The following is a 12,601-nucleotide window of genomic DNA, read 5'->3' on the forward strand; positions in this document are numbered from 1 at the left end:
GGGATGACTGCCACCTCGAACGTAGAACAAAAGGGGGGGTGGGGTTGCGCCGTGTGCGTATTTCACCAAAATATTAATTTTCTGCTTCTCTCTGTCACACCATCCTTCAAAACTTTGGTGGCTATTGGATTCCATTAACCTTGTCAAAGATAGGATAGCAGCAGCTGCAGCAGCAGCAGGCGACGCATCCCTTGTGAGGCTGGATCTGCTGCCCCTGCGAGCCCTGCCGCCTGAAGCAGCCGCCTCATCTTGTCTCGGGACGTTTTCAGAACGCTTTAGGAGGGCCGAAGTCATACTTTTAATAAAGAAGGCTTCCAGATATTTTGCTGTCCTTAACACAAGCGAGGGGCAGAGGCGCGAGGAACGTTACAAGCAGTTGACCACCTCAGACTAACAGCCTTTGAGGAGAAGCACTCCGAACCTTTCCCCCTCCCCTTTACCCGGCGAAAGCGAACCCTCAACGGAAACCTAAGCCCCGCCCAGTGACGCAATCGCACGCGGCGGGAGGGTTCCCTGGCGAGTGGGGCTTAACTAAGCTCCGCCCTTTGCCTTGTCCTGTCAGGGTTTCGCAATGCACTGTGGGAGCGAGGCGATGAGCGTCGAGAGCGGCGGCGGGCCGGGGAGGGAAAGGCTCTTGCGCGCGTGCGCGCTCTCGCTCGTCACGTTCGGCTTTTCCTCGTCTCTTCCCGTTCCCATAATGCTCTGCCGCTTCCGTCACTGACGGCTTGTCGCAAACGCGAAGCCCTCGTTCTGCCGGTGGTGGATTCCATCAGTCTCCCCTCACAGCTTGCCCGCCGCCGCCACCACACCACCCCCCAGCCGAGCCCCCCTCCCCTCCGCTTGGCGGTTAAGCAAAGGCGTGGGGGTCGCTTTTGCTTCTGGGCCTCGGCGGCGTCTTCTTCCCTTCCCCTCACCCGTTCTCTTCCCTCCTCTTCCTCCCCCCCCCCTTCCGAAATGCCCCCCAAAAAACAGGCACCGGCAGCATCGGGGGCGGGTAACAAAAAGGCAGATCAGAAAAAGAAGGAGAAGATCATCGAGGTGAGACAATTTAGGCCCAATTATCGTGGGGGGGGGGGTCAAGCTCTGTTTTGGGGCTGTACCACTAAGGACTGTAGGGAAAGCTACAGCGTGGCCTCCAAACCTACCCAATGTGTACCCTGCATGTAGAAAGCTAACATTTTAGGAAGGGGGGAAGTTTCCGCTCATGTCATTTCTCCCAGACATGTTCTGGGGTGGTGGGTGTTTTCATCTAGAGAACCAATAAACCAGGAGACCCCCCCCCCCCATTTGTATTCTGATTTTGTGCGATCCAGACAAAGAGGTAGGCAACTTTTAGCAGGGTAGTGAAGATGCCACCTCTCTGTAATTACCTGCTTCGCTTCCCTTGGCTGGACTTAGCACCCAGTACAGGTTTCAGAGGCTGCACTAATTCTGGTCCTGAGCCGAGTCCAAGATTCTCAGGTGGCGTCATAAATTAGTATTGGCATTCCTGTTTATGTGCTCTCTGCTCCTGTTAATTATTACAAGGCTTTAAAGCATTGCTGGGGAACATGTGGCCTGCCAGATGTTGATGTATTATCACTCCTGTCATCCCTAACCTTTGGCCAGATTGGCTTGGGCTGATGGGAATTGGGAGTCCCCACAGAATCAGGAAGGCCCACAGCTTAGCCACCTGTTTTAAAGAAGATATAGGTACTGGACATCTCTTAAACAATGCCAACTTTAGAGTAATGCACAGGACTATATGCCTCATATTTTTCTATCAGTATTATTTTTCAGAGGGTATATTTCAGTATTATTTTGAAAGTGGCATGGTAATAAATAAAAAGGCTGAGCCCAGGCATTTGTTTCCAGTGCCTGAACTTAACTTCCTTCTATAGTCAGGTCATTGATTCATCTATTGTTTACATTGGTTGGCAGCTACACTTTTAATGAGGCCTTTCCTAGCCCTACATATTTGCTAGGGATTGAACTTGGACCCTTTCTCATGCAAGTGATACAAAACATGTACTCTGTACACTGAACTATGGTGGTAAAATTCCTACACATCATTATTATGGGAAAGGCTTCCAAATTCCTGATCAAAGGGTCATGTTTTCAGGTGGATAAGCCCTCCAGCATCTCTTCAAAAAAGTAAAGTACTGAAAGGTACAAAACTAATTGTAATGGTGGGATTAAGAGAGCTGTGTGCATTTCGGAGTAAAACCCACACAACTTAGTCTGGTTTATTCCTGAGTGATCATGTTTAAACTAATCTGAGTCATTGAACACCCTGTTGGGTTTCTACTTCTGAGTGAACATGCATTGGTATGGAATTGTAATGCTAATAACCAAATGGTGTTCCCCTTGGTAGGATTAAAACCAGATAATATTGGAGTGAGACTGCTAGATGGATTTTGAACCAAAACAAAAGTATCATATGCTCCTTGATATTATTAATATAATAATATGATAAAATAAGACTCTGTTCTTTGGACTTTAAGCCCAACATTCAAATAATATAAGCAGTACACCTGACACACCATATTAAGTTATGACAGTGTTAGAAGTGAAAGGTGAATTGATATGTTACTTTGCCTAAATATGATCCACATGACGTACATCTTTTAAAACTTTTAGATGAATAGTGTTGGTTCTTTTAACACTGGAGCAATTTCAATTGCAAAAAAACTTTCTTTTTTCGAATGAATATGTATTGCTGTTTAGCAGTTCTGTATTAATGAACACAGATGAATTCAAAGAGAAAATGCCATATGTGTTATATGGGGCAAAATTAATATTATAGAAAATTTGAAATTACAATTTTAAATGTACTGCTATTACAGTAGCAATTGGGACCATGTTACACAATATGGTGTCCAAATCAGTTGTATATTGTTGTCAGTAACGTCCTCTGCATGCAGAATATTTTGCTTCCATTTTAATTGGTCATCTAAACATGGTTATTGTAATTCTAAATTGTAGTTTGTTCTAATCCACGAACTCATAAACCTTTAAGTTCTTTTAAAAAGAATTATCACAATTCTGTAGTTACTAAAAAACTCTTGATAACTGGGTAGGCTCACCCTCCTTTATTTGCATGGCTCTATTGAATCATCAGATTTTATCACTGAAGAGAATATTAGATACACATTGCAAGACAGATGCATATGATTTAAACTGACCTGTAAAGAGCCTTCATAGGAGATTTATACTAGAATTGGTGTTTTTCATCACTAGATAGCAGTTAAAATGTATTTATTTTCTAATAGAGTTAAAAGTAAAAAGGTTTTTAGAGTTTTAAGTGTTTGACTAAACAGATGTGCACTAAAAGTGAATGAGTGTTAAACTACATTTTCTACACATTGAAAAATCATGCTAGCTAATAACATTCCTACAAACCTTTGAAATTAGGACAAAACCTTTGGCTTGAAGAATAAAAAAGGAGCGAAACAGCAAAAGTTTATCAAGGCTGTGACCCATCAAGTTAAGTTCGGTCAGCAAAACCCACGGCAGGTAAGTAAATGTTTACTTGGCTTCACTGTTCTCTCTTTGCACTTCTTATAATGCGATTACTTTTTCTATTATGTTGCATCATAGGAGCGTGGAGCTGTCAGAAGATGGGACAATTAAGTTAGGTCCTTCTTTGTTGGATAAATTTGTGTTAAGGGGCAGCCATTATGTTTATGGATGTATTGTGAGATTAGGCCATACTCACAGCAGAAAAAGAGGTGATGGGCTATAGATAGCCCTTGGGCTACATTGAACAGTTCGAAATATATTAATGTGTCTTTTTAATTTTTTTATTATATTTATTTATATCTCATCTTTTTCCCAGACTGGGACTCAATGTGGTTTACAGATGAAATAGAAAAAACGAAAAACAAAGAAAGAATAAAAATTGAAAAGTAATTAAATACTTGTACAATTAATATATAGTACCTGTACAAATATAGATAATAACAACAATAAAATGCCAAAATATGGATAGTTAAAAATGAAAGAAAATGCTTTCAAACTCCTCACAGCTGCACCAGAGAGGAGAGGGAAACATACAAGCCCAGGTTATGCACAGGCTCGTTCCACTTATAATGTCTGGAAAAAGGCCATTATGAATTATGTTTTATGGATATTGTATCATGCACTTTGTCTTAAGAGTTGTGGTATGCACTTATGCACTCCTGGTGGTCTTGTAAATACCTGTTGTGTGTGTTGTTTTAGGCTGGTCAAGCAGAAGGTGACAAGAAACTAAAGAAAGATGATAAGAAGAAAGAATTACAGGAGCTGAATGAGCTTTTCAAACCTGTGGTTGCTGCACAGAAAATCAGTAAAGGCAAGCTTTCTTTGGATGACTTCCATTTTCCTGCCTCAGTGCATCTCAGATTTATGTATTACTTGATCTAGAAAGGTACTAAATAATCAGCATATGTTGCAGGTGCCGATCCAAAATCAGTAGTCTGTGCTTTCTTCAAGCAAGGGCAATGCACAAAAGGGGACAAGTGCAAATTTTCTCATGACTTGACCTTGGAGAGAAAGTGTGAAAAGAGGAGTGTTTACATTGATGCCAGAGATGAAGATCTCGAAAAGGGTAGGTTACTTCTTGAAAATTGCAGACAAATTATTTTTCTGTTGTAGTTTTTAGAACAAGTCATGTCTTTGAGGAAGTAGATATAAATGCAAGTCTAAATAGGTGCTTCTTCTCTTCATTGGATTTTCATACACACTTATGTAAAGGATGAATTACCTGCATTTCTGCAGATTCACTGTGGTGTGTGCTTTCAATTTTTATAAGCATTTAAACCAGGGTTAAAATTGGTTAAAATGAAGAAATGGAGCTCTTTGATCTGGTATGGTGTCTCTCCAATCTTGTCGTGCCAGGGGGTCCATCTTGGGATTTCCCCCCCCCCCCCCTTTGCAAACAGCAAATAGGCTTTAAAACAATTCTATACTGGTTTTGGAAGTCTCAACAGTTGGGACTTCAAAGTGCAGCATCAGCTGGCATAGTGATGTCATAGCAGCTGCATTCATCTGTCACATTTGGCCCACCAGGATGTGAGGAGTGTGATCTGGCCCAGTGGCCAGAAAATGTTCCCTGCCCCTGTCCTAGATAATGGTATCTCTTGGCACTGTCTTGTGCTTTTACTCTGGGAGAATGAATGTAAAATAAGAGAGCTGCAGATTGATCAGTGGCTATATTTACAAACATAGCACTTAGGAAAAGACTCCTGTGAACATGCTTCAGCATAATTCAGATGCAATGCTAAATTATGGTTTGGTGTTACATGAACAAACCTGTGCAGACTTTGGACTCATGCACCCAATCCCTTCCTCTGGTTTGGCTAAGAGGAGCAATTTGGAAGCTTTTCTTTTTTCCCCCCCACTTCACAAGAGTTTGTACTTACTAATTAGTTGCTTTTGATACCTGAACCCGGTTTTCTAAGGTAATTATTTTGATTTTTCCTTGAATTCTTTCATTACTCTTGTTGCGTCATCCAAATATTTCCCTATTTGTCTTCATCTTAGTCCTGCCTCCTTTGCACTTTTGATTCCTTCTGCCTTACATCTTTTTATATGTCTCTTGCAGTATAAACACAGAGGTAGAATTCAAATATTTATATAGGAGAACTTTGCTGGTGGTGTTGAACAAGCTTAGTCCTTCCCTTGTATAATTGAAATGTTTTGCTGCTATATGTAGACACAATGGATAACTGGGATGAAAAGAAACTGGAGGAGGTAGTGAACAAGAAGCATGGTGAAGCTGAAAAGAAGAAACCCAAAACCCAAATAGTATGTCTGTCTTGTTTTGTATTGGAATACCTAGTGTAAATCTTATATATTACATACCTCATTTTTAGCAGGAAAAAAAAACAGTTTATAAAATGACAGGATATTTTTATTGTGTGACTTGTGGCTGAAAATAAGCTGTGATACAAATAAGCTGAATTGTTAAAATACTATGACAACAGCTTGAACTTTTAAGGACAAAATAGCTCAGGGACCACCTGGTGACATTATATTATAATGCCAAGGTACGATAAACAATACTAAATAGAATGAGAAGTAGCTCAGAGATGTAATTACTTTATGTAGTTATTAGTACAATATAGGTAAAATCCAGTCCATAATAATTACAAGTACTCTTGTTTTGAAAGTATACTATTTACTAGTGTTTATCAAAACCTTATGTGTGATAATTAGTTGATTCAGCAAATGGAGTCTTGTGGAAGTCCAGTTTTATAACCCATTACTATTAAATTAGAGGTATAATGTGTAATTGCTGTTCACTGTATAGTACAATGACATATAGATGGCAATTCTGTGGTGTCACAAAATTATTTCATAGACTGTAATCTCAAACTTGATTTTATTTAAAAGTAGATATTCACCGTAACCTGAAAATCAAAGAACAATGATTGAAACATGATACTACTTTCCTAGGTAAAAATTGTTCCATGGAGGTCTTATTCTTCCAAATCAAGATATATGTATACTTTTTTGAAATGTTGGCTAAAGGTAACCATTAAACCAGAGAGCTAGCTCAGATGTACACAAGTTGTTGCATACACTCATTAGGGATTTTACCCTTTGTTGAGATAATGGCCTTCCTATTTCATTTCACCAATTCTTTTTAACTCCTTGAGTTTTTGGAAATGTTTGCCATAAAGCCAGAGTGGTAAGGAATGCTGCCCTATACATTCTAAGCCCAGCTGAATGTACAGACTCCTTAGTGGGGGGTTTTCTGCATTTGCTGCCAAAGTTAAGAGAACTTAACATTTCTCTGTATTGTGCCAGATTCTGCTATGTAACTACTTTATTCAGTCATGATTGATTTATACATGTCATACATTTAGGGGTTGTGGAAGAAATTCATTGTCACGCTAAGGTAATAGTTCCATCAGGGCAAGCATTTCAATTTGCCAGACAGAATGATCCCCCTCGTCTTCCCTTACATGCTGTTGCAGGGGTTATCTCAGTCCCAATTTGGGGGGATGCAGTAGGGAGGAGGAATGTTTGTGCCCCATTGCAAAAGCTGAATTTGTTATACAAAATTTCCACTTATAGGACTCATTGATTGAATCTCGCCCATTGCATCTGATAACTTTAAAAATAGGTACAATTGCTGAGTGAATGTAGATTTAATTATCATACTATGGTAACTTCATCCACTGTGTAGTGCACCGTTTCCCAAACTTGGGTCTCCCGCCATTTCTGGACTACAGCTCCCATCATCCCAATCTAGCAGGACCAGTGGTTTGGCATAGACACCTGGTTTGGTGACCAGAGCCTAAGATTCATTCTGCCTATTGTGTCTATAAAATGAAGACAATGTGTGATAATAAATGTTCCATGCAGGTCTGCAAGTATTTCCTCGATGCTATTGAAAACAATAAATACGGATGGTTTTGGGTCTGTCCTGGTGGAGGGGACAACTGTATGTACCGCCATGCGCTCCCTCCTGGCTTCGTACTCAAGAAGGACAAGAAGAAAGAAGAAAAGGAAGAAGAAATTTCTTTAGAAGATCTAATAGAAAAAGAGGTAACATTGTAGTCATTTTCTCTATAAAAATACAGTAGTTTGTCACTTTGATGTTGTGAGGTTATTTTAGCAATGAGGAGTTTTTAGTTAACTGGATTTTTGTATACCTGAGCCTTAATATGGACACTTTAATTTTTTAAAAGGCTTATTTCAGTAACATTTAGCAATTTCTATCTATAATTGGAGTAGATTTATTGGATTACAGCAGATTTTTTTGTAATACTCTAGTTAGGTTTTAAAAAAACTGCATCATCAGGAATCAGTACTGATTTCCTGCCTCCAAGGGACAGCTATGTTTTCTTTTCTTAAAAATGTGTTCATATATTCAAACTGAATACAGTGTAGCACTTAATGTTAAATATATGATTACTAATGCATGTGGCTTGCCATGTGCTTGGAAAATGTTTACTCAGAGAAGAACATTTATGGGTTTTAGTGCATCATCTAGTCTTTTTGACATTAGGTAATTCTTTATTTGGGAGGCACGTGGGTGGCGCTGTGGGTAAAACCTCAGTGCCTAGGACTTGTCGATCGTATGGTCGGCGGTTCGAATCCCCGCGGCAGGGTGAGCTCCCGTCATTCGGTCCCAGCTCCTGCCCACCTAGCAGTTTGAAAGCACCCCCAAGTGCAAATAGATAAATAGGTACCACTTTATAGCGGGAAGGTAACGGCGTTTCCGTGCGCTGCGCTGGTGCTGGCTCGCCAGAGCAGCTTCGTCACGCTGGCCCCGTGACCCGGAAGTGTCTCCGGACAGTGCTGGCTCCCGGCCTCTTAAGCGAGATGAGCACGCAACCCCAGAGTCGGTCACAACTGGCCCGTACGGGCAGGGGTACCTTTACCTTTACCTAATTCTTTATTCTGGCTGTATTTCATGTTTACTAGTTCCTTGTAGGCTCGGAGGAATCTATGAGAACAATAATGGAGATTTGCTGAGATTCATAGAACAAAAGCTTCTGCAGAAGGACTGTATTTAATTGCTTTAAGGCTTTTTCTTAATGTACTGGAGAGAAAAAATGAATCTTCTAAAAGCGTGCTCAGTTAATAATGTTTTCTCTTACAGCGTGCAGCCTTAGGAGCAAATGTTACTAAAATTACTTTAGAGTCTTTTCTGGCATGGAAGAAAAGGAAAAGACAAGAAAAAATTAATAAGGCTGAGCAAGATATGGAAAGAAGGAAAGCAGACTTTAAGGCTGGCAAAGCACTGGTGGTAAGTTCTGTGTAGCCTGATCTACAGGCAAATATTTTTCAGTGAAGCGAAATGTTCCGAACTCTCAAATACATATTACTGTTTCATATTGTGCTCTTTCTCTGTGGCTAGATCAGTGGGCGTGAAGTGTTTGAGTTCCGGCCAGAGCTGGTCGATGCAGATGATGAAGAAGCAGATGACACCCGTTATATTCAAGGAACAGGTGAAGATGAGGTAAAGGAGATCCAAGAGTATTGTATGCAATCTCAAGACAACCAAAGAATAAGCTTATTTCCATGGTTGAGGAACTTACATAATGAACTGTAGCATTATTAGTGACCACTATGTACCAGATGCCTTTTGATCACAGCATGATCTACTGTGGCTCATCTGCACTGAATGCAGTGGGACTTAAAGCTTACACTGATTCTGCTGTAAGTAAAATTAAAAGAACTTTTCCCCCCTTTCAGGTTGATGAGCAGGTGGATGTAAATGATGTGGACTTGAACCTGTATGTTCCAAAAGCCGTAGATGAGACTGGAATTACAGTAGCAAGTCTGGAACGATTTAGCACATACACTTCGGCTGAAAAAGATGGTAAGATTTGTGTGTTCTGTGTTCTTAAGATCTGCAGTAGTATTTAAATTTTGAAAGGATATTGATATATTCAGGATTTTAATTGATATATTCAGGATTGTAGTGAATGAAGCTGCCCTGTTTATGCAAGAACTTGCCCTTGCGCATCGGAATGGCCTTTCCATTCCTCCCACACACTCCCTCTGATCCCTTCTAGGGGTTCCCCCAACTCACCAGAGCAGATTTGGGGGCAGAGGAAATTCCATTGTTAAAGTGGAAGTCCTTGGCACAAATGGAATTCCATTATTGGATTCAACCTTTAATGCATGGGTGTAGGCAGGGGAGACAGCTGCCTCCCCTAAATCGAGTAAATCAATAAAAATACTTAATTAACTGAGGTTCTGCCCCCTCCAGCATAATTCCTGTCAACGCCCATGCTTTAATGTTTCGTGCCACAGTGTGTGACTCCTATGTTTTTAATTTATCCTTGCAGTTTGTATATGGAATAGATTGCAAAACATTAACTTGGGTAGGTAGCTATCCCTTTTAAAAAGTTACTTATGTATCTTTCTTGTACACGGACATGTGTGATGATATATAGCATTGTATCCATTATGACCCATCCAGCTCTCTATATATAATGGAATATAGATTGTATAATAGTAAAAATCAATCAATCAATCAATCAATCTATACCCTTCCCATCTGGCTGGTATCCATTACCAGCATGAAAATTAAATTTCATCTTTGTAACTTAGGGTTGCAATAATGTCACTCATTTCCCCGTTCCCCTCCTGTCCATTTCTCATTCTTTCTGAAATCTTCAGGATAGAGACTATGGGAAAATGCATTGGCATATTTAATATCCATTTTCTAGTTCTTGTGGTTTTCTTTGGAACACATTATTTCTGAAGCTGCTAAAATTGTATAGTCACTATACACAGATTAAAAAGAGAACATTACTGGCCTACAAGTTTGGAATCTAAAAGACATGAGAAAAAGGGGTGGGGGTGATAGGGAGTGGAAAACAAGCAGGCAGCAGCTCTTATTATTGTTATTATTATTTATCATTATTATTTATACCCCACCCATCTGGCTGGGTTTCCCTAGCCACTCTGGGTGGCTCCCAACAGAATTAAAAACACAATAAAACATCAAACATTAAAAACTTCCCTAAACACAGCTGCCTTCAGATGTCTTCTAAAAGTCAGATAGTTGTTTATTTCCTTGACATCTGATGGGAGGGTGTTCCACAAGGCGGGAGCCACCATCGAGAAGGCCCTCTGCCTGGTCACATAGTTCTTAAAATGGCAAGCTTGAATGGAAACTGTTCAGAAAGAGGAGAGGCTAAATTACCATCTGATCTTTAAACCGGGTCTATGGAGAGAGGCCTGATGTTCCTTTGCCCTCTGCTACCATTAGGAAAAAGCAAAACAAAACAAAAAATCACAGAACAAAAATATCAGCAACAAAAGCGGTCACTCTCGGTGAGCTCACAAGCAAAAAATGTGGAAGAACACTATAAAATTAAAGCAGTGTAATCAGTGGCGTTGCGTGGGTTGTCAGCATCCGGGGCAAGGCAAGTAATTTGCGCCCCCCGCTGCACTGTCCCTCCCCCAGATAGTCCCTCGCTCTCTCTCCGCACCGCACCGCATGCCTGGCACCCCCCCCCCTCCACAGTGGGCGGCGACCTGGCGGCTCGGATCGGATTTGCACAGCCAGCACTGCAGTGAGAGAGAGTGAGTGAGCCAGGTAGGGGCAGAGAGCTGCGAGTGCGAGCGCGCGTCCCCCCCCCCCCCAGATGTTGCGGCCGGCCCCCCCTGCACCCCCCACGCTATGCCACTGAGTGTAATAATGGCCACCAAACTCCCAAGAAATTCCTCTCAAGCAGAAGGCTCAGATAACTCTACAGTTTTTAAGTCCGGGAAGCCTCTGTGGGACTTGAGTGTAAATGTGCTCAGGACTAAGTAGCAAATATTTATTATTTCTGTGACATTTACTTCAAAATAAGGGTGGTTTGCAAAGTAGTTTGATTAGCACACAAACTTCCAGCTATGCAGTAGAATTTCTCCTCCCTCTCCCTTCCCCACAGACTCCCTAAATCTGTTTTGGGGTTTCCGCCAATCCTTGAGCACATTTAGGGAGGGCATGTGAGGAGAGGGAAGAAATGTTTGATTGCACAAATGGAATTCCTAGCGCTAATAGAATTCCTTCATTGGAATCCAATATATATTTTTCAAATACATCAGCCTCACTTTCTAGAGTTGTGTAGCCAGTTTTCTTAGCCTGCTTAACATCATCAGGAAAAATAGCATGTTTAAATGGTACATGGTACGCATTGTTTTCACTTTCAGATAACAAGTTGAGTGAAGCTTCTGGAGGTGGACTGGAGAATGGAGAACAAAGTGATTTGGAAGTTGACAGCGACATGGAGGGCACCCAGGAAAATGGAGTAATTGATGCAGTCCCAGTCGATGAAAATCTTTTTACTGGCGAGGATTTGGAAGAACTAGAAGAAGAACTAAACACACTTGATTTAGAGGAATGAACAAGCAGCACATGAATTTAAATCTACTTGACAACGTTAATACTATCTCCATTCTTATGTGGAGTACTCTTGGTTCCTCACATGATTCTGGGAAAAAAAACATTAAACAGAAATATCTTTCCCCCCAGTTTTTTCCTGATTCAGTCTTAACCAGCTTAATAAACTTCCCAGATAGTACACTGAGAAAGAACTCTCTTAATGTACAATGACGTAATGAAATCCCCGCCAAAAGTAGGAAGTCGATCACAACTTTTCCAGGATGTGTGAAGGTGTGTGTTGCTACCAAGTCCAGGAAGAGGTCAAGAATTCCTTCAGTAGAACTGCATTTGAAATAAGTATTTTGAGTGATTAAGTTTGTGCTACAATACTGTAAGTCGAAGTGATAACAGGTTGAAATGGCTGTGTTCTTAAAAGTGCTGGAATTGCTTTTGATTATTTGACCAAACAGATACCTAAGGTAGAGATTCATAAAATCACACAAGTATGGTCCCTGCTTCTAAATTTTAAAGTTAATCCACCAAGGTGTAAATAAAGACTATCTGGTTAAAAAAACAAACCATGTTGGTTCTACATTAGTGTATATGCATGTTTTGCAAATATGCAGCAGACCTAAACAAAAGCACTTCTGCAAGTATGATTAATTGCAGTTGAAAGTGTAATTTATAGATTGCCTCTGTGTGAAAAGGCTGCTTCTTCTGCCTGCTGAAAAATCCCAGTATATGCAAAATGTACTTGCCATGACTTCATCATTCTTTCTGGTTTTCAGGCATATCCAT

At 40.7% G+C, this 12,601-nt stretch overlaps 1 protein-coding gene across 1 annotated transcript; it reads left to right on the forward strand.

Moving 5' to 3' along the window:
* The first annotated feature begins 585 nt into the window (after positions 1-585).
* On the forward strand, positions 586-12,381 carry ZC3H15 (zinc finger CCCH-type containing 15). Its single transcript, XM_083411628.1, has 10 exons — positions 586-1,038; positions 3,394-3,495; positions 4,201-4,312; positions 4,415-4,567; positions 5,675-5,766; positions 7,333-7,515; positions 8,576-8,722; positions 8,834-8,935; positions 9,172-9,298; positions 11,632-12,381. The coding sequence occupies exons 1-10, from the start codon at positions 955-957 to the stop codon at positions 11,823-11,825; spliced, it is 1,296 nt and encodes a 431-aa protein (XP_083267754.1). The 5' UTR covers positions 586-954; the 3' UTR covers positions 11,826-12,381.
* The last annotated feature ends 220 nt before the right edge of the window (positions 12,382-12,601 follow it).

This window comes from Podarcis tiliguerta, assembly GCF_965153285.1.
Source record: "Podarcis tiliguerta genome assembly, chromosome: 1".
Lineage (NCBI taxonomy): Eukaryota > Metazoa > Chordata > Lepidosauria > Squamata > Lacertidae > Podarcis > Podarcis tiliguerta.